Source organism: Gadus macrocephalus, chromosome 14, assembly GCF_031168955.1.
Source record: "Gadus macrocephalus chromosome 14, ASM3116895v1".
Lineage (NCBI taxonomy): Eukaryota > Metazoa > Chordata > Actinopteri > Gadiformes > Gadidae > Gadus > Gadus macrocephalus.
In genome coordinates this window covers 6883465-6901625 of record NC_082395.1, presented here as the reverse complement: position 1 = coordinate 6901625, position 18161 = coordinate 6883465, and the positions used below count along the sequence as shown (strand labels likewise).

Genomic DNA, 18161 nt, shown 5'->3' with positions numbered 1-18161 from the left:
CTTCCGAACAAAACAGGTGTTGTGTTACCGCAATAGCTTAGGTGGTCTAGAATTTCAGCCAAGTAAATGGCAGATTCGGTGATGATTAAATGTATTGTTGGCCGCCTTTATGTGTCTACTCTGTTCCTTTCTGCGTACGCAAATCCATAAACATTTCAAAGCTAAAAGGGTTTTTCCTCATTTGACATCTTTATGAATGCTATGACTTGTGTCGTCATTTTGAGGCAGGGTCCCTTTAAGGGCGCTTAATGATGACATCGGAAGGCAAGGGCTTGACCTCACACCCTGGGTCAATCAGTGACCCATCATGTTATCAGTGTCATTTTGTTTTATTGTTCCCCAGGAACTTCTTTCCCTTTTGAAGTTTGGTGTCACCTCATTGTCTCCTCACCCAGTTACAGTGTTTTAACTGTTTTTCTCATACGCTCTCTGCATTTCCCCGCAGTGTTCCCACAGCTTGTTAGTGGTCCCAGATATTGCAGATTGTATCTGCAAGGTTTAATGACTAAATGAGCCCTGAGATACAGTATCCCTCTTTGTCCTTTCCCGTCTCCTTCCTGTTACACCGTAGCGTCCTGCGTCCCTAAAATAGGCCAGCTTTACACCATGTGACCGCAGGTGAAAGGAGGAGAAGGCTTAGGAGACACACACACACACACACACACACACACACACACACACACACACACACACACACACACACACACACACACACACACACACACACACACACACACACACACACACACACACACACACACACACACACACACACACACACACACACGCGAGATTGCCACTGTTTGTATTTACACTCGTACCCAAAGCAGCAAGGAGCGGTTAGCATAAGGGTGTTAGCTTAGCGAGTTGGCTGCTCGTATCAATGGGACATCTTATGCTAATGTTGTTGGAGACGAGGTGAGACGTTGTGGGCCTTTTTACTGCAGTGAAGGAGCCATCGTTTACCATCATCCAGCTTTAATCAAGTCCACTGCAGTGTCCTTGACTGTCTGCTTCCACTGGTGAGGGAGGTGGGTGGCTGGGTGGGTGGCTGGGTGGTCGGGCCGCACCGTGCGTGCGTGTGTCCGTCTGTGTTGTAAAAAGCGAGAGGGCAAAACCGAGGACGGCATTTTTCCACATATAAACTGAAGCCGGGGTAGAGAGGTGTCGTCACGCTCATGTCCACACACACACACACACACACACACACACACACACACACACACACACACACACACACACACACACACACACACACACACACACACACACACACACACACACACACACACACACACAGCGGGGGTCTGGTTTCATCAGTTTCCCTCGGCAGCCTCTCTGTGACGACAATACCAGACCGCAGGGGGGGGGGGGTGAGAGACGCAGTGGAGAGAGGAGGAGAGAGGAGGAGGAGGGGGTGGGGTGTGGGAGGAGCCTAGATCCGCTAGTCAGAGGCCTGGGGACAGTTGGGAAATGTAGTGTGCAGTGTGTTCTCCTCGGAGTCTGGTGACGGTCGCCGGGGAGAATTAGGGGAGAAAGCAACGTATCGGTTTAGTAAGAGAGGGAGGGAGGCGAGACTAAAGGGAGAATGGAGATGGAGAGACCACATGGGTCATTCAACACCACGGTGTACCCAGAACTGATTAAGGACAGGTCTGTTTCTGAGTGCTGTGTTGGTTCCCTGGAGTTCTGTGTAAAAACACGCGTACTACACACACAAGGACATCACAATGTCACCTTGGATAGAAGGGAGTGTACCCTGGTAGAATTGAAGCCGTAAGCGCTCTACACTGTTAATGTCCGGCCCAGAGCTGTGCCTGCATGCTGCCGGTTTGTCCTCTACTGGGGTAAAGTACAGAGTCATGAACACAGATGCTAATGTTGCTCTTGCCGTGGGGGATTAAATGGTTCAACTGGGTTCCTTCGCTTCGTCTCCTGCCTTGGGGGTTCCACTCATCTGGGCTGCTCAGCTAAAGGCTATATTGTCATTCAAATAAGACCAAGAGGCCCATCTTGAAGTAGGCTGGCTATTGGATGTGACAATGTAATGCAGGACATGAAGTAATGTACTGCATTACATTGCAATGTGTTGGTTAGGTTAAGTTTTCTTCCCCATTTTTTAGTACATTTCCTGATTACTGTCACAAGTTCATACAAATACATTTTGGTATGGTTGGTTTTAGTTTGCGAGTTGCCATACTTTATTTATTCGATTGCTAAGCTGATCTGTAGCTATAAGCTTTATGTTGGATTATTTCCTGGGTGTGTGAATAAAGCTTACAAGGAAATACAGTTGGCATGTGACTTCTATACCAGGAAATATAACATTCCGCAGAACCATCGTCATGACATGTGCCCCTTTGTGTGGGAGGGGTTTGTGTGTATGTGTGTGTGTGTGTGTGTGTGTGTGTGCGCGTTGCCTTTTGTGTCCCAATCGTTAGTGACTTGGCCAAAGTTTCAAGATTACACCCTTGCCAGGATGAACATCCCATATAATCAGCATTATATGACGTATTTCACTATTGAATTCCCAAATGTTGAATTTACTAGAACTACAAGCCCACACTTGCGTGGCTTTCCGTATGATGTTGCAACACGCATAAAAAAGGCCGAATGGACCCTGGTGTGTGTTCCAATGAAAATGCCCTTTCTATGGTTTTATAGAAAGGAAAATCAAGAGTTCTGTCTCTTCATGCGTGTAACCCTTTTGCTTTAAAGGCATCCTATTGTATGCTGCACATCTGTATCAGCAAATGTCAAAAAAGATTTTTAAAACCACAAATAAAACAGTAACAGAATTAATTTCCTCGTCGACCTTTCTCGCTTCCTCCCAGATCGACAAGTACCTGTACTCCATGCGCTTCTCCGAGGAGACGCTGTCGGACATCATGCAGCGCTTCCGGCGGGAGCTGGCCCGGGGCCTCGGTCAGGACACCAACCCCACCGCCACGCTCAAGATGCTGCCCACCTTCGTGCACTCCATCCCCGACGGCTCAGGTGCGTACCCCCAGGTGGTGTGCCTCCTCCCGGGATCTACCCTTGTTGCGCGCCCCGTCGGGACGGAGTGGGCCTGAGCTGTACGGGGGTTATGTTAGCGACGTTGTTAGTGTTGTAGCGTGTTACCGTGGGTATGAGTTTGACTATTCGTGTTAGTATTGGTGTGAGTGGTTCATAATGGAAATATGAGGCATAGAACTAAACAACGTTCCGACATCTCTTCCTCAAACTTGTGGTCCATTTGAATAACTTAGAAATTAGTTTTTCTTATATGAGAATGACCTCGGCTTAGTCGGCTACTATATAAGCTGGCCACATAAAAAACAGTTGCCCTAGTCACCTAGGGCATGTCAAAAAACACAATGTTATTTTTTTTAACATGGCCTCAATTATGGGTCAATTATAGTTGAAGGGCAGTTTTCTCCTCTTTCTTGAGTAAACACATAGAGCATAACTAACCCTTACACTCCTTTTGCAGTAGTCGAAACTTTGGTTGCTCGTGGCTGCCATGATAACCTTGAATGGCCTGTTATCTGAAGGCCACATATCACTCACTTAATCTATATATGCGTCTATTCTTTAGTCCCAATCTTTTCAGAATTACCAGTGTTAAACTCTAATGCTTTTGTCCTTGAATCCAAAAATGTTTTGTCTATGTTTGGAACAAGCTGTACCACAGTGTAACGTCAAACAGCTGGCGCCCGTGAAGTAGTTTAGATAGGCAGGTCTTATGGGATTTGTAGTCTAAAAGGCTGAAGGCTGGTCCATCGGGACAACCACATCGTTACGTATTTAACTCCAGAGTAATTATAACCTATTTTTTTTTAAGGCTCGACCGGCGAAAACAATCTATAATCCTTTGTTTATCAATCAAACGCAAATATACCATTTTAAGGCTTTCGGTTTTTGTTTGCTGATCAGGATTCAAAGCTGTCCCCTTTCCAGGAAGTCTCCCTCATCCACCACCCCAGGGACACCAGCGCACACATACACACATACACACCAGCTGCCACAAGTCCTGTTCAACCCTAGCATGGGAAGTCAGTCTACCTGTGGTACACGCACACCAACGGACGGAAGTAAAACACGTTCTACAGGCGCAAATATGCACCTGCAGATAAGCCTGGTTACTACTATGGACAGAGGTCAAATGATCGCAGCCATCAGAGCTCTAATTATTTGTTTCCTTGTGCGCATTGCTGAGTTGCTTCATTGTGAGTCTTTCATATACAGATAGTGACCCCACCCAGACTACTCAGCTTCCCATTTGCACCTTGTTCTTTAAAAATTCAAAATGTAATTTTCTATTATGTTTTAAGTAAACATATATTTTTTTGTGAGTAGCCTCTCTGTAACGCAGCAGTTGAGGAAGTGTATCCTGTCCACCATCGAACTCAGTCTGATCTGTAAAATACTACAGATCAGTTTACGTGTGATGAATGCAAATTTGTGACTCATCTAATTATTTCTTACAATGTCCATTAAAGCAAGGAATGAAGTTGATAAGCTTGAAGAACACATTAACTCATTGCATCACAACAGCAACAATGCTATATTGGCCATTCATTAAACTCTAGGCAGGAAGAACGCTGTCACACCAGGACAATGCTGTTGCATTCATGGGACCAGGGCTGGTTAGGTAAACATATCTTCTAACACTAAACAATTCTAAACAGAGAACTCCCATTGTGAGCGACAGTTGGCTCACAATGTGTACTCGAGTCAAAGCATACCAGGACTTTTACTTTTACCCACCTAGAGACATCCATCACTGCTGATGGGTTTATGAAGCAGTTCCATTGACTGAGCACCAAGAGTATCACACCACCTCAGTTGAGCTTTGGGATAAATCCAAAGCCGTCTTAAGAGTAGAAAAGTCCTCCATTCAGTTTAGTCAGTGTTCCTGTTCAGCCAAGTGCCTCCAGAATTTAGATTAGTAATAAGTTACAACTGATATTGAATTTATTTACGATCGGTTTGATGAGGCTTCAAATTTTATGTTCACAAATTTGAATGCGAAGGAAAGTTGAACTAATTTACTCAGCCACCGGCTGATCAAAGGATCACGGGAACACAAATGAAAATGGCTGCTTGTCTCTTTCTCCGTCTAGAGAAGGGAGACTTCATAGCTCTGGATCTGGGGGGGAGTGCCTTCCGCATCCTGCGTGTGCGCGTGAGCCACGAGAAGAAGCAGACTGTTCAGATGGAGAGCGAGATCTACGACACGCCGGAAGACATCATCCACGGCAACGGCACCAGGGTGCGTCCACCGCGGCGAGCCTCGGACGAGCGCCGGCGCCACTTCTTAAGGCTCAGTTACGGTTCCACGTCGACGCAACGCAAGGGGGTTTACGGACCCATACGTCCTTGCCGACCCTCCTAGCGTCCATCGCAAGGGCCTGACGTGCGCTTCCCAAAAATTGTAACCTTTGCGTTGAGGCGACGCTGCAGCAAGAGCTGTGATTGGTCCGTTCACTAGAACTCGACGCAGAACGAAAACAGGTTCAGCGTTTTTTCGTCCTGCGTCCGCTTGGTCCTCGCGTTGCGTCGACGTGGAACCATAACTGAGCCTTTGCTTACACACGTATCCGCGTGTCCTGACACACGTGGCTGATACTCTCCTGATGTTTTCCCCCCCCCGCAGTTATTTGACCACGTGGCCGAGTGTCTCGGGAACTTCATGGAGAAGCACAACATCAAAGACAAAAGACTGCCGGTCGGGCTCACCTTCTCGTTCCCCTGCCAACAGACCAAACTAGATGAGGTAAGATCGATAATATCGACGGCTGGATGAGATACCGACACACCGTCAGACAGACGAGACAAGGGGGCAGAGTTAGGGACAGACAGTGCTGCTGCTACTCCTCTCATCTCCCTGCCCTGTCCCTCTGGATACCTAGGGCTATCTGCTGACCTGGACCAAGAGGTTCAAGGCCAGTGGAGTGGAGGGGATGGACGTGGTCCAGCTGCTCAACAAGGCCATTAAGAAGCGAGGAGTAAGTGCCTTCTCTCACTTATAGTCCAAGCTTTGTCCATTTGTGCCGCTGCGTTGCGTTGACTTCCTTCATTCATTCACTCAGCGGTTCTAAATGTTGCTTTGTGTGTGTGTGTGTGTGTGTGTGTGTGTGTTTGTGTGTCCATGTGTGTGTGTGTGTGTATGTGTGTGCGTGGTATTAAGGACTACGATGCAGACATCATGGCGGTGGTGAACGACACTGTGGGGACCATGATGACTTGCGGCTTCGACGACCAGCGCTGTGAAGTGGGCATCATTGTTGGTGCGCCACCCTTATAGGATTCATTCATTTATTCATTTATTTCACAATGTGCATTTTAGAAATACCTCAAATTAGATCTTTGTTGGGTTTTGGGTCATTACATTTAGGTTTTCAGGGGCAGGTTGACCTCATATTGAGTGTTGAGGTGTCCCTGAGCAAGGCACCTAACCCTAAATGCTCTTTACGAGCTGGCGGTGGTCGTGCATAGTTGTCTCCAGCGTCGGTGTGTGAACGTGTGTATTAGCCTTTGTAAGTCGCTTTGGATTAAAGCGTCTGCTTCATTCCCTAAATGTAAATGTTCGCAACAAAAAACAAAAATCTATCAATCAACAACATTAAAAACCAAAAGGTGAAGTACCCATAACTCCTCCTGTGTCTCTCTGTCTCTGCGGCCCTCCAGGCACAGGGACCAACGCGTGTTACATGGAGGAGCTGAGGCACATCGACCTGGTGGAGGGCGACGAGGGACGCATGTGTGTCAACACCGAGTGGGGGGCCTTCGGGGACGACGGCAGGCTGGAGGACATCCGCACCGAGTTCGACCGAGAGATCGACAGAGGCTCCCTCAACCCCGGCAAACAGCTGTACGTGTGTGTCACACCTCCCCCCCAATCACTCACACACTGGGCAAGGGGCTGATAGATGCTATTGTTTTGTGGCATAGTTCCAACATGAATCAAGAGATGACCATGAAACGTCATCAGAGAGGAAGGAAGCGATGCTTTGTCGAAATAATGCCCTTTGTCAACACTACTGCTGGGGCCGGCTCGTTTGAAATATGTTTTTTTGGGTTGGAACGTTTGTTTCGAGTTTTGGCCTGTGTGTTATGATTCACTATTCTCCGAGTTAGGGACGGAGTCGAAGAAAATTGCGACACAAACACAGGCTTGCTGCAGCCATGGATTCAAGCGAATGACCCAATCAACGAAGATCTTACTAGTTTCTATCCGAGCTAAAAATAATATCTGCCTCATAAAATACAATGTTTCGCTCGCCCTCGCCTTGCGCAAGTGTTCGTTGGGATTGCAGTATCCATTTTAGCACACGTTGCCAATATTACCTTTTGTACATTTTGACAGTTTGATTCATTTTATTACATTTCTATCCATTTGATCTGTCATTTCTTCTGCCTGTGTCAGTCCAGGAGTGGAACGTTGCCTGTATGCGTGTCGTGTATTTTGTGACGCTGTGCTCCTACCCCCAGCTTCGAGAAGATGGTGAGTGGCATGTACATGGGCGAGCTGGTGCGCCTCATCCTGGTAAAGATGGCCAAGGAGGGCCTGCTGTTCGAGGGGCGGATCACCCCGGAGCTGCTCACCAAGGGCAAGCTCGACACCAAGCACGTCTCCGCCATAGAGAAGTACGTCACCGCCGTGACCTAAGGAGAGCACGCCCCTTCTCCCGGGTCACACTTTAATACGATGGGCTTGAATCAAGTGGTGTTGGAAAAATCTCGGTTTGTGATAGAACCACATGTCTGTCGTTTACCGAAAGGCTTCCCTGAATGATTCTTAACGATTCCTTAATGATTCATGGTCAAAAGATTATTTATTTATTATCGCTTTGGGTTAAAGTGTCTGCTTAATGACTAAATAGAACACCAATATTTCCTCTCTCTCTCTCCCAGGAGTAAGGAGGGCCTGACCAAGGCCAAGGAGATCCTGATCAGACTGGGTGTGGAGCCCTCAGCCGATGATTGCATCGCCGTGCAGCATGTACGTACCACTTGTCACACCTGATGCTAATCCAAACCGCTGGAAACGCATCAGCCAATCAGGGGGCCGAACACGCCCGTATTATTAGTTTAGCCGTTTCTAAACATGAGGAACTTGTCTTCCTCCACCCCAGGTGTGTGCCATTGTGTCCTTCCGCTCCGCTAGCCTGATAGCTGCTACGCTAGGTGCTATCCTGCTACGTCTGAAGGAGAACAAAGGGGTTGCTAGGCTGCGGACCACCGTGGGCATTGACGGGTCGTTGTACAAGATGCATCCTCAGTGAGTGGCGCTGACGCACAGTAGTACAGATTCAGTATTAGACAGTACAGTGCATACTGAAGGGACTTGTAACTCATCTGCCAACACTACCACAAGACGATACGGAAGTGACATTTGTCTGAAAAGGTTATATTACATATCACTTGACTACCCTAAATATATATATATCTAATAGAGAACCAAAATAAAGGTATCAACATGATACATCTGGCTGACATTTCACCCTCTGTTACGTTTTGGACTATGCGGGGATACAGCAACAACCCGGGAAGCCGACTGACAAAACTAAACACCCGGACTGTTTCAGATACGCCCGCCGGCTCCACAAGACAGTGCGTCGCCTGGTGCCCGATTCTGACGTCCGGTTCCTGCTGTCAGAGAGTGGGAGTGCCAAGGGTGCTGCCATGGTGACCGCCGTGGCCTACAGACTGGCGGACCAATCGAGACAGATCATCCAGACCCTGGAGGAACTCCAGCTGACCACTGAACAGCTGCTCGAGGTAGAGGTCCAGGAGCCCGGGGGAAATCTTAAAAACAGACCTTTGGAGTTTAGCTTGCTTTTTATCAAGTCGTGTGTAATATTTAGAGTTTTTTTTTTTTTTTTCTACTTGTCGTCGACCTCTCAGTGTGTCTCTGGTTGATTGGCAGAATTTGTTTCTTATTTTAAGCTCATTTTATTTCTTGTTCTTGTTTCCTTAAATAAGAACTTTGCCCGTAAAAGTGCTTTGTAAATACATTTGAATGATGAGTGAGTAACAGATGAGTTAGTGAGTGAGTGAATGAGTCATTTGTGCCCCAGTGTACTGGTAAAGTGAATCAACGTGGTTCTCTTTCTAGGTAAAGAAGCGGATGAAGATAGAGATCCAAAATGGCCTCTCCAAGAGCACCCAGGAGATCGCTACTGTCAAGATGCTCCCCACCTTCGTGCAGAGCACGCCTGATGGCTCAGGTGATCCTCCTCGGACTTACGGTTTTAACAGACACATTTGTTGTGTTCCAGTTAGACATTTCTTTCTTTTGAATAATGTTGATTAGGTTAATGAGAGATTTCAGACAAATTGGTATTTCTCAGAAAATCATCTATATGGTATTTTACGGTTTGGATTGGTTCTGATATTTGGTTGGTACTTATTTGACTCAAAAGTTACTGCTTCAGCCTTCTTCACTACAAACTAAAATAACTTTGTCCGTTCGTTTGAATCCAGAGAACGGGGATTTCTTGGCCTTGGATCTCGGAGGAACCAATTTCCGAGTTCTGTTGGTGAAGATCCGGTCTGGGAAGAGAAGGACGGTGGAGATGAACAACAAGATCTACGCCATCCCCATGGAGGTCATGCAGGGCACGGGAGAAGAGGTATGGACCAGAGATAGGTTCACAACAAGAAGCTGAAGAAGAACAGAGCGTTAAAACTCAATAAACGCAATTTAATTTAGCGAGATGGATGTAAAAAAATAGCTCAAATTAGTTCAAGGGTAAAAAAAAAATATTACCCTCTTCTCTCCTACATGAAGTAAACCGCAACAGAATGCAGTGCAATGTAAATTGAATCATGTTTTCGTTATGTTCCAGCTGTTCGACCACATAGTGCAGTGTATCAGTGACTTCCTGGACTACATGGGGATGAAGAACACTCGTCTTCCCCTTGGCTTCACCTTCTCCTTCCCCTGCCAACAAACCAGTCTGGACGCTGTGAGTGCACGCTTGCTTCTTAACGTGTCTAATGTCCCCGTCCTCTACTCCAATCCACTTCCTTTTTTTTTGCATTTGTATGACTGTACCAACCAGTTCTGGCAAAGGGATAGTTTAAAATGCACTATGACAGTTTTCCCATTAGCAACCTCCAACCTCTAGTTGCTTGAGTTGTAACTACAGTTCTAGCTATATAACGTCAGGACTTCATGGGGTCAAATGTGGACCACAATAAAACCATTTACAGAGAGCGTGTGTGTGTGTGTGTGTGTGTGTGTGTGTGTGTGTGTGTGTGTGTGTGTGTGTGTGTGTGTGTGTGTGTGTGTGTGTGTGTGTGTGTGTGTGTGTGTGTGTGTGTGTGTGTGTGTGTACGTGTGTACGTGTGTGATGTGTGTGTGATGTACATTATGTGTGTGTGTGTGATGGATGTAATGTGTGTGTGTGATGTACGTTATGTGTGTGTGGGATGTACATTATGTGTGTGTGTGTGCGATGTATGTAATGTGTGTGTGCGATGTATGTAATGTGTGTGTGTGATGTACGTTATGTGTGCGAGGTACATCATGTGTGTCTTGAATGTACGTTGTGTCCATGGCGTGCAGGGTGTCCTGGTGACGTGGACCAAGGGCTTCAAGGCTACGGACTGCGAGGGCGAGGACGTGGTGGGCCTGCTGAGAGACGCCATCCGGAGGAGGGAGGTGAGCAGCGAGTCGTCCCTCTGGGACAGTATAGCCCTACGCCTGATTTAAGCGTCCGTCAGAGGAGCGCTGGAAGGCGGTCTTTTGCTCTGATATGCTGCAGGGATTAACCCAAGAAGGGTTGGTTTTACTTTGATGGCTTTTTAACTGTGTTTTATTAGAACCTCCGGCTCGGAATAGTATTACTTTTGTTATTTGCGTTCGGGTTAGACGGCACTGGTGTGTTAGCTCCGTGAAACCATGCAGATATTCAGGTTGGCCCGCGGCAATGAGTATGGTCCACAGAGAGAAACACAACAGGGATTAGTGAGTGGGGATGGTCGCATGTGGCTACTGGTGTGTGTGTGTGTGTGTGTGTGTGTGAGCGATGGTATATTCTAAACTGGCCTGCCGTGTTTATCCCATTATAAAGCTGGTACTGATGCGTGCCTGTGTGGCTCTCCCCTCACCAGGAGTTTGACCTGGATGTGGTTGCCATAGTGAACGACACCGTGGGGACCATGATGACGTGTGCCTACGAAGAGCCCACGTGTGAGGTGGGACTCATCGCTGGTGAGTTCATGACCTCATACCCGTTAAATTATACTTATGACCTCATACTGTCTCGCTTGGATGTCATCAGGGGGAGAGTCTCAGACCAGCGTCAAGTTGCTTATATCGTGTGTGTGTGTGTGTGTGTGTGTGTGTGTGTGTGTGTGTGTGTGTGTGTGTGTGTGTGTGTGTGTGTGTGTGTGTGTGTGTGTGTGTGTGTGTGTGTGTGTGTGTGTGTGTGTGTGTGTCCGTCTGTCTTTAGGTACTGGCAGTAACGCCTGCTACATGGAGGAGATGAAGAACATTGAAATGATCGAGGGCGACGAAGGTCGCATGTGTGTCAACATGGAGTGGGGCGCGTTCGGCGACAACGGTTGCCTTGACGACATGAGGACCGAGTACGACCGCACCGTGGACGACCTCTCCCTCAACCCGGGCAAACAGAGGTACGTGCACACGCACGCACACAAAAATTTGAAACATTCGCCCAAATGTTTACAGACCCAATCAGTTATTGTTTCTGTGACTTGCTCGCTGAGACCCGCTGTGATTGGCTTGGCAGGTATGAGAAGATGTGCAGCGGTATGTACCTAGGGGAGATTGTGAGGAACATCCTGATAGACCTGACCAGGAAAGGCTTCCTGTTCCGAGGACAGATCTCTGAGACCTTGAAGACCAGAGGCATCTTCGAGACCAAATACCTCTCGCAGATAGAGAGGTAGCTGTCAAACCATGTCATTGAGTCATTGCTTCTTTATAGATTTCACAAACTGCTAATTTCCTTGCCTGTGGTTTAGATAAACCTCCTCACCAAACTGAGAATGATACTTTGTTTGTGTGACTCTATCTCCCTCTAGTGACAGACTGGCACTACTGCAGGTCAGATCCATTCTGCAACACTTGGGACTGGACAGCACCTGCGACGACAGTATCATAGTCAAAAAGGTAATATCAGTCGTTATCATATTTCGATGGGCTTTAAGATTAAAAAGTCCAGATTCTGGTCAAATATGCTCCACATGAATGTGACGTTTTCAAAATGAGGCAACAGAAATTTCTGACCCTTCCACTTATGGCTTCAGACAAGGTCTTTGTGCAATCTGTTCCTTGTGGGAGACAGGGCTAGCAGTGTGACTGTTAAGGAGAGAACATTGAGACAAAAGAGGAACTGCACTCTGTTTTGTTGAGGAAACAATAAGAAATAGAATAGTTAGTTTTCTATCAGAATGTCAACCACCCTCAGGTTGTGCGGTGAAGCAGGGCCAGAACCACTCCGTCGTATCAGAGACGCATTGTGTTGGGGTCCTTTGTGCGCATGGTTGTGCAAGTGCCCCAAGCGGCTGCATGGTATCTGAGTCCCATTGTGTTGTGTTTCATTGTGCGCGTGGTTGTGTAGGTGTGTGGCGCCGTGTCCCGTCGAGCTGCTCAGATCTGCGGGGCGGGGATGGCTGCGGTGGTGGATAAGATCAGAGAGAACCGTGGACTGGACCATCTGGACGTCACCGTAGGGGTGGACGGGACGCTGTACAAACTACACCCACAGTGAGTTCATTATCTGTTGGAGCGCTCGACTCTTATCCCTAGAAACCACATCCGCGGTGAGAAGTTTCTGTGAAGGCTATCAAGAGCGAAACACAAAACTGTCAATCAAAGCAATTACTCCCATTCTCAAAATAATCTCCTAAAAACAAAAAGTGTGTTCAGTTTAGATTTAGAAAGATTGATATCAAATGTTTCAGTTTAGATATAGAAAAGTAGTGCCTTCATGATAACATTTTTGATTTGATTTGATTTATTTGGAATAAAGATCCAAGGGATATAAGAAAAACATGACAAAGTGCAAGCACTCATTTCCATCATGGTCCCTGTTGTTACAGGACAGGACATATATCCACATAAAACAAAACATTATACATCATAATAAATAGACTATGAGAGGCTAAACACATAAAATAATCGTACTTTCTGTATTAAAGTGCAAAGTGCATACATAGACAAACACCAACAGACAACAGCTCACAGGAAGGAAGATGTTAGTGTCACTAGGGATTTAAATTCACCATGAGCCACGATTTTACCTTTTTTCTGAAACGATGATAGTTGTCTATGCTCTTAATTTCCAAAGGTAATTTATTCCAGTTCACCACAACACTGTAGTTGAAAGTGAACTTACCAATGTTTGTTTTGAACTTAGGCAAGTACAAGTCTGCAATACTAGCTCTGGTGTGGTAAGCATGGGCATCCCTACTTGGGTGTATGTTTCTCTGTAGTTCTGACCCCCCCCCCCCTTCCTAACAGTTTTGCGGGGGTCATGCAGCAGACGGTGAACAAGCTGGCTCCGCAGTGCAACGTCAACTTCCTGTTGTCGGAGGACGGCAGCGGGAAAGGTGCGGCGCTCATCACCGCCGTGGGCTGCCGGCTGAGGGAGGAGCTCAAGAGCCAATAGATCCTCTCTCCTCCTCCTCCTCCTCCCCCTCCTCCTCTGTCTCCGTCTCTCTCTGTCTCTCTCTCTCTCTGCCTCTGTGTGTCGCTGTCCTCCATACCCCTCCACTCCCTCCTTCCCGGGTCATTCCTGGCTCCCCTCGGGAGTCTTCGCGCCCGCTGCTCTAGTTGCTTCTGCCCAACACCCGCGTACCGGAGAGGAGAGGGAAGCGTTCGACTGCAGGGTTCTAGCGCCCTGCTGGTTTTACCTGTGCTTTGTGTTGTTCAGTTTATAGAGATTAAACGCGCACACTTAACTACTGTGAGCAGGGCAAGGGGGGGGGGGGGGGGGGGGATAGAGTAGTAGCAAAGATATAGTACATTGTAGTACAGGAGGTCAGTTTAGGTATCCTGAGTGTTGACCTAAGAGCCATGAGGTGTACTGGTTGGGATCTGGTCTTTTAATCGATTCTCTTTTTATTATTGTTGAGGTTTGAGAGTTACACAATGCAAGATCAGCCACTAATTGTCACTGCAGTCTCAAGCAATACTTAAAATAATGCTTAAAACTACTTGATACTGAATACTGGAAACATACGAAAGCCTACATGCACAATATATATTTTAAAACAGGTGCTTTTTGGAACTCCTCTGAGGAGGCTAAACACTGATTGTGAGGTAAAGTTGCGCTCTACGTCTGCTGAGCTAATAATGATTCACTGTCTGTTAAAAGGCGTAAAAAAGGGAAAGGAGAAATATATATTTTTTAAAAGATATGTATGTATAATGAGATAAAGGGAGTATTTTCTTTTGCTAATATCTTGCCTAGCTGTCATATCATATTGGCTATTTATTTTATTTTTGTACTTAAATGATGTTGAAACAACCTGCAACTGTAGCAAGTCTAGAGAAAAATATTATCATAGTCAAGTTTACAAACAACTTAGTCCTGTTGAACAATATATTAAGTTTTCTCTAGTGTGCTGCAAAAGTTGTCCAAAGATCACTTCTAATGCTTTTATCTAAATGGAATTCGTGTCATTGTCAGTAATCCTTTGTGGCTGTGAAACTGTCTGCTGAGATTTTCAATATTATTTTAAGATTGCAGTTCGCCATGTAATGTCGTTCATGAACTACATCATTGTAGTCCAATTTAAATAAATGCTATCCAAAGACATTACCTATTCAACCAATCCAGTAACTGATTAACTATTACTGTCACTATTATCAAGGTTATACAATACACTAGCAATAAACCCCACAATATTCACTTTCAAATGCCAATTTTCTTTTAAGCTTTCTTTTTAGTCCCAAACTACTACTGCCATATACACACATGGTCATTTTAATATGTCCAATGTTAATGGGACAAACACATGCACAAACACACACACACAGACACACACACGCGCACATACACATACACTAAACATACTAAACACATCCAAAAACTGTCAATTTACACAATCCACATATTTAATTTATTTAATTTGATCAATCCATGAATAAAAACCTATGAATAAAAGCACATTGAATCTGGTGTTTAATTTATATTTGCGTTTGATACCAAATAATAAAAATATGTCTACTTTTATGATACCATCATATCATCTTGTTTTATTACTTTGGACCAAATTAATGCAAACCATGTGATGAATTAATGGTTATTCACTCAGCAACTTAATGACAGTAGCAAAGACAACACAAATAAATATCATTTTGTTTGAGGTTTTAATGTCCTCATTTTTTGAAACATCAAAAAGATTTGCTTATTGCCGTCCATAATGGCACACTGCCATTTCATCTGTGTTCTGTATCATATCACAAAAGGGACAGCAATTGTAAATGTCACATTTAAATAATCAATTAGCAGCACTGCATAGACAATATCGCTTTAACTTCAATATACCGTAGGCCTACATAGAGTTTAGATTCACATTGCATTATAAATGAACCAGATAATCACAACATACCAATCACAAGAACAACATTGCTGTACACGCCAATATAAATATCTACAAGTATTTTAAACGTCAAACGTTACCGCCTGCCTCCAACAAATGTATACATATATATATATATATATTAATCTTTTACATTCTAGTGTTCAAATAAATATTGAAGGTAACGGTCTCAGACAATGGAAGATTGCATATTTTTTCAGTTTCTTCCCTTGATGATGACACTATCTGAGAATTATATAGAGTCAAATAAATGTATTCTACTGTACTTCAACTGAACTATTGACCACAGAGCTGATGAACAAGAACCGTTCTAGAAGCTCTGTTCATTCTCCGGCCAGACAACCACATAAGTAAGAGAAACAATGAAGAAAAAGTGTTTACTGGGAGGGGGTAAAACAGAAGGAATAAGAAAAGAATGAAGTGATAAAGATATAAGGGTTGTTATAGGAGCAGCATCATTTGTGTGAAAGATCTGCCTCTGATTTCCCTGCCGTATTTACATGTTCTTTTCTAGCAGCCTTCAACAATGATGTGTTGCTTTTAATTTTGTCTATCGCGGCTGTTAAAGAAAAGATAACGTCTGCTCTGTCCCCAGTCGGCCTCTGTCCCCGCTTTTAGGTTTTACCATTCAAAGCTTTATCTTTGGCTTCACCGGCCCTGGCTGGATACAGTCAGGGTCCGTGGAGCATCTTGATTTGCTACCTGCAGCCGGGATCCTCAATCCTTCTTCCCCATTGGCTGCGCTCAGGTCTCCAGCAGCTTAGACCCGGAGGACATTTCCAGAAGCCCGGGCCCTAAGTTGGGCCCGTTTGTTTTCTGTGGGGCCGGGTGTCTCCTGAGCGGGGCCTGCTGTGCCTTCGGACCCGTGTGCTGGGAGCTGAAGGGGGGCCCGGGGCCTGTGGTCCCGGGGCCGTGCACGCGCGTGCTGTCACCATGGTAACTGCGTGTCATGGTGACCCTAAAGGTGTTGGTGTGCTGCAGCTCTGTCTTGTCCTCTTCTGAGAACCGGATGAACGGACACCAGGAGAACGCCTGGCGGAACCCCGCACGGAACCTTCACAGAGAGAGGGAGAGAGAGAGAGAGAGAGAGAGGGGAGGGAGAAAGAGAGACGGACAGAGACAGAGAGAGGGGGGAGGGAGAGACAAAAGAGAGAGAGAGAGAGGGGGAGAGAGAGAGGGAGAGAGACAGAGACAGAGAGTGGGGAGGGAGAGAGAGAGACAGACAGAGGAGAGCGGAGAGAAGAGAGAGGGGGAGAGAGGAGAGGAGAGAAGCGAGAGAGAGAAGAGAGAGATGCAATGAAAAGATAATGTGTTTTATTTATTCAAACATTTCTGACCTCCACAGTGATAGTAACACAAATACACACTCACAACCACATCAAGGTTTGTGTTTCAACATGAGGAAGAAAGTTGTCAAAGGTCATACCCCTTTAAAATGTTGTTTATTTTGGAATGGAACAAAATGGTGGCCATGGTGACAGTGGCAGAGGGGATGGAGGGGAGCGTGTCTTCCTAAGCTTTACCTTTGGTTCAGACAGCAGTAGATGATAGGGTTGTACATGGTGGAGCTCATAGCCAACCAGAATATAGCCAGGTACACCTGAAACAATGAGATAACAACAGAAGAACAGACTGTTTTATGCACACGAAAGAAAGTTAGACAGACATACAGGTAGTTAAATAGATTGACAGACAGACATACAGATAGAGAGACAGACAGACAGACAGACAGACAGGCAGGCAGAGAGAGAGAGAGAGACAGACAGACAGACCTGTTGGATATAGTGCTGTTTATAGATGTCTTTGTTGAAGGAGCCTAGGATGAAGTAGATGTGATAGGGGAGCCAGCACAAGGCAAAGGTTGTCACCACAACAACCATCATTTTCACCACCTGGTATCAATATCACAAGTAAAACAAAAAGTCAGCAACGACAGGTTTGGGCAAGGAAGCCTATTCTGAAGCGTGGCGTGACTGCGCCACCTTTCGCTTGGCTGTTATCTGGTGGTGGTAATGGTCTGACGGCTCCCCGGGGATGGCTCCACCCCACAGCGATCGACCCACCAGGCTGTAGGTCACCAGCATCACCAGCAGAGGGAACAGGTAGATCAGCAATATCAACGCCAGCTGGTAGCTACAGGATCACAAGGGAAGAGGGATTAGCACCTAGCCTGTTGCCCTCCATGCCCAGAAGCAAGAGGAGAGGACACAATCACTGTATACCTGCAGTGGAGGAGATCTGTCTGTGTGTCTGTCTGTCAGTCTGTCCTACCTAACTCTCTCTCTCTCTCTCTCTCTCTCTCTCTCTCTCCCTCTCTCTCTCGCTCTCTCTCTCTGTCTCTCCCTCTCTCTCTCTCTCTCTCTCTCTCTCTCTCTCTCTTTCGTCTCACTCTCTCTCCCCCCTCTCTCTCTCTCTCGTCTCTCTCTCTCTCTCCCCCTCTCTCTCTCTCCTCTCTCACTCTCTCTCTCTCTCTCTCGTCTCTCTCTCTCTCTCCCCCCCTCTCTCTCTCTCTCCCTCTCTCTCTCTCTCTCTCTCTCTCTCGTCTCTCTCTCTCTCTCCCCCTCTCTCTCTCTCTCCTCTCGCGTCTC

At 46.1% G+C, this 18161-nt stretch overlaps 2 protein-coding genes across 4 annotated transcripts in view; one reads left to right on the top strand and one right to left on the bottom strand.

Annotated features, from left to right (window-relative positions):
* hk1 (hexokinase 1) overlaps window positions 1–15137 on the top strand; it is a 17594-nt gene extending 2457 nt beyond the window's left edge. For all 3 annotated transcript variants that reach the window (XM_060070842.1, XM_060070841.1, XM_060070843.1), the window contains exons 2-21: window positions 2835–2997; window positions 5109–5257; window positions 5642–5761; window positions 5898–5993; window positions 6176–6275; window positions 6676–6859; window positions 7480–7635; window positions 7903–7990; window positions 8124–8269; window positions 8577–8769; window positions 9107–9218; window positions 9475–9623; window positions 9840–9959; window positions 10562–10657; window positions 11110–11209; window positions 11451–11634; window positions 11751–11906; window positions 12046–12133; window positions 12585–12730; window positions 13487–15137. In XM_060070842.1, coding sequence (XP_059926825.1) covers window positions 2835–2997; window positions 5109–5257; window positions 5642–5761; window positions 5898–5993; window positions 6176–6275; window positions 6676–6859; window positions 7480–7635; window positions 7903–7990; window positions 8124–8269; window positions 8577–8769; window positions 9107–9218; window positions 9475–9623; window positions 9840–9959; window positions 10562–10657; window positions 11110–11209; window positions 11451–11634; window positions 11751–11906; window positions 12046–12133; window positions 12585–12730; window positions 13487–13634 — 2694 coding nt within the window. In that variant the 3' untranslated portion in view covers window positions 13635–15137. The remainder of the gene's footprint in view (window positions 1–2834; window positions 2998–5108; window positions 5258–5641; window positions 5762–5897; window positions 5994–6175; window positions 6276–6675; window positions 6860–7479; window positions 7636–7902; window positions 7991–8123; window positions 8270–8576; window positions 8770–9106; window positions 9219–9474; window positions 9624–9839; window positions 9960–10561; window positions 10658–11109; window positions 11210–11450; window positions 11635–11750; window positions 11907–12045; window positions 12134–12584; window positions 12731–13486) is intronic.
* tacr2 (tachykinin receptor 2) overlaps window positions 14262–18161 on the bottom strand; it is a 6428-nt gene continuing 2528 nt past the window's right edge. The window contains 4 exon segments of the mRNA XM_060072013.1: window positions 14262–16627; window positions 17097–17173; window positions 17346–17465; window positions 17556–17709. Of these exon segments, the coding sequence (XP_059927996.1) occupies window positions 16318–16627; window positions 17097–17173; window positions 17346–17465; window positions 17556–17709 (661 nt within the window). The 3' untranslated portion in view covers window positions 14262–16317.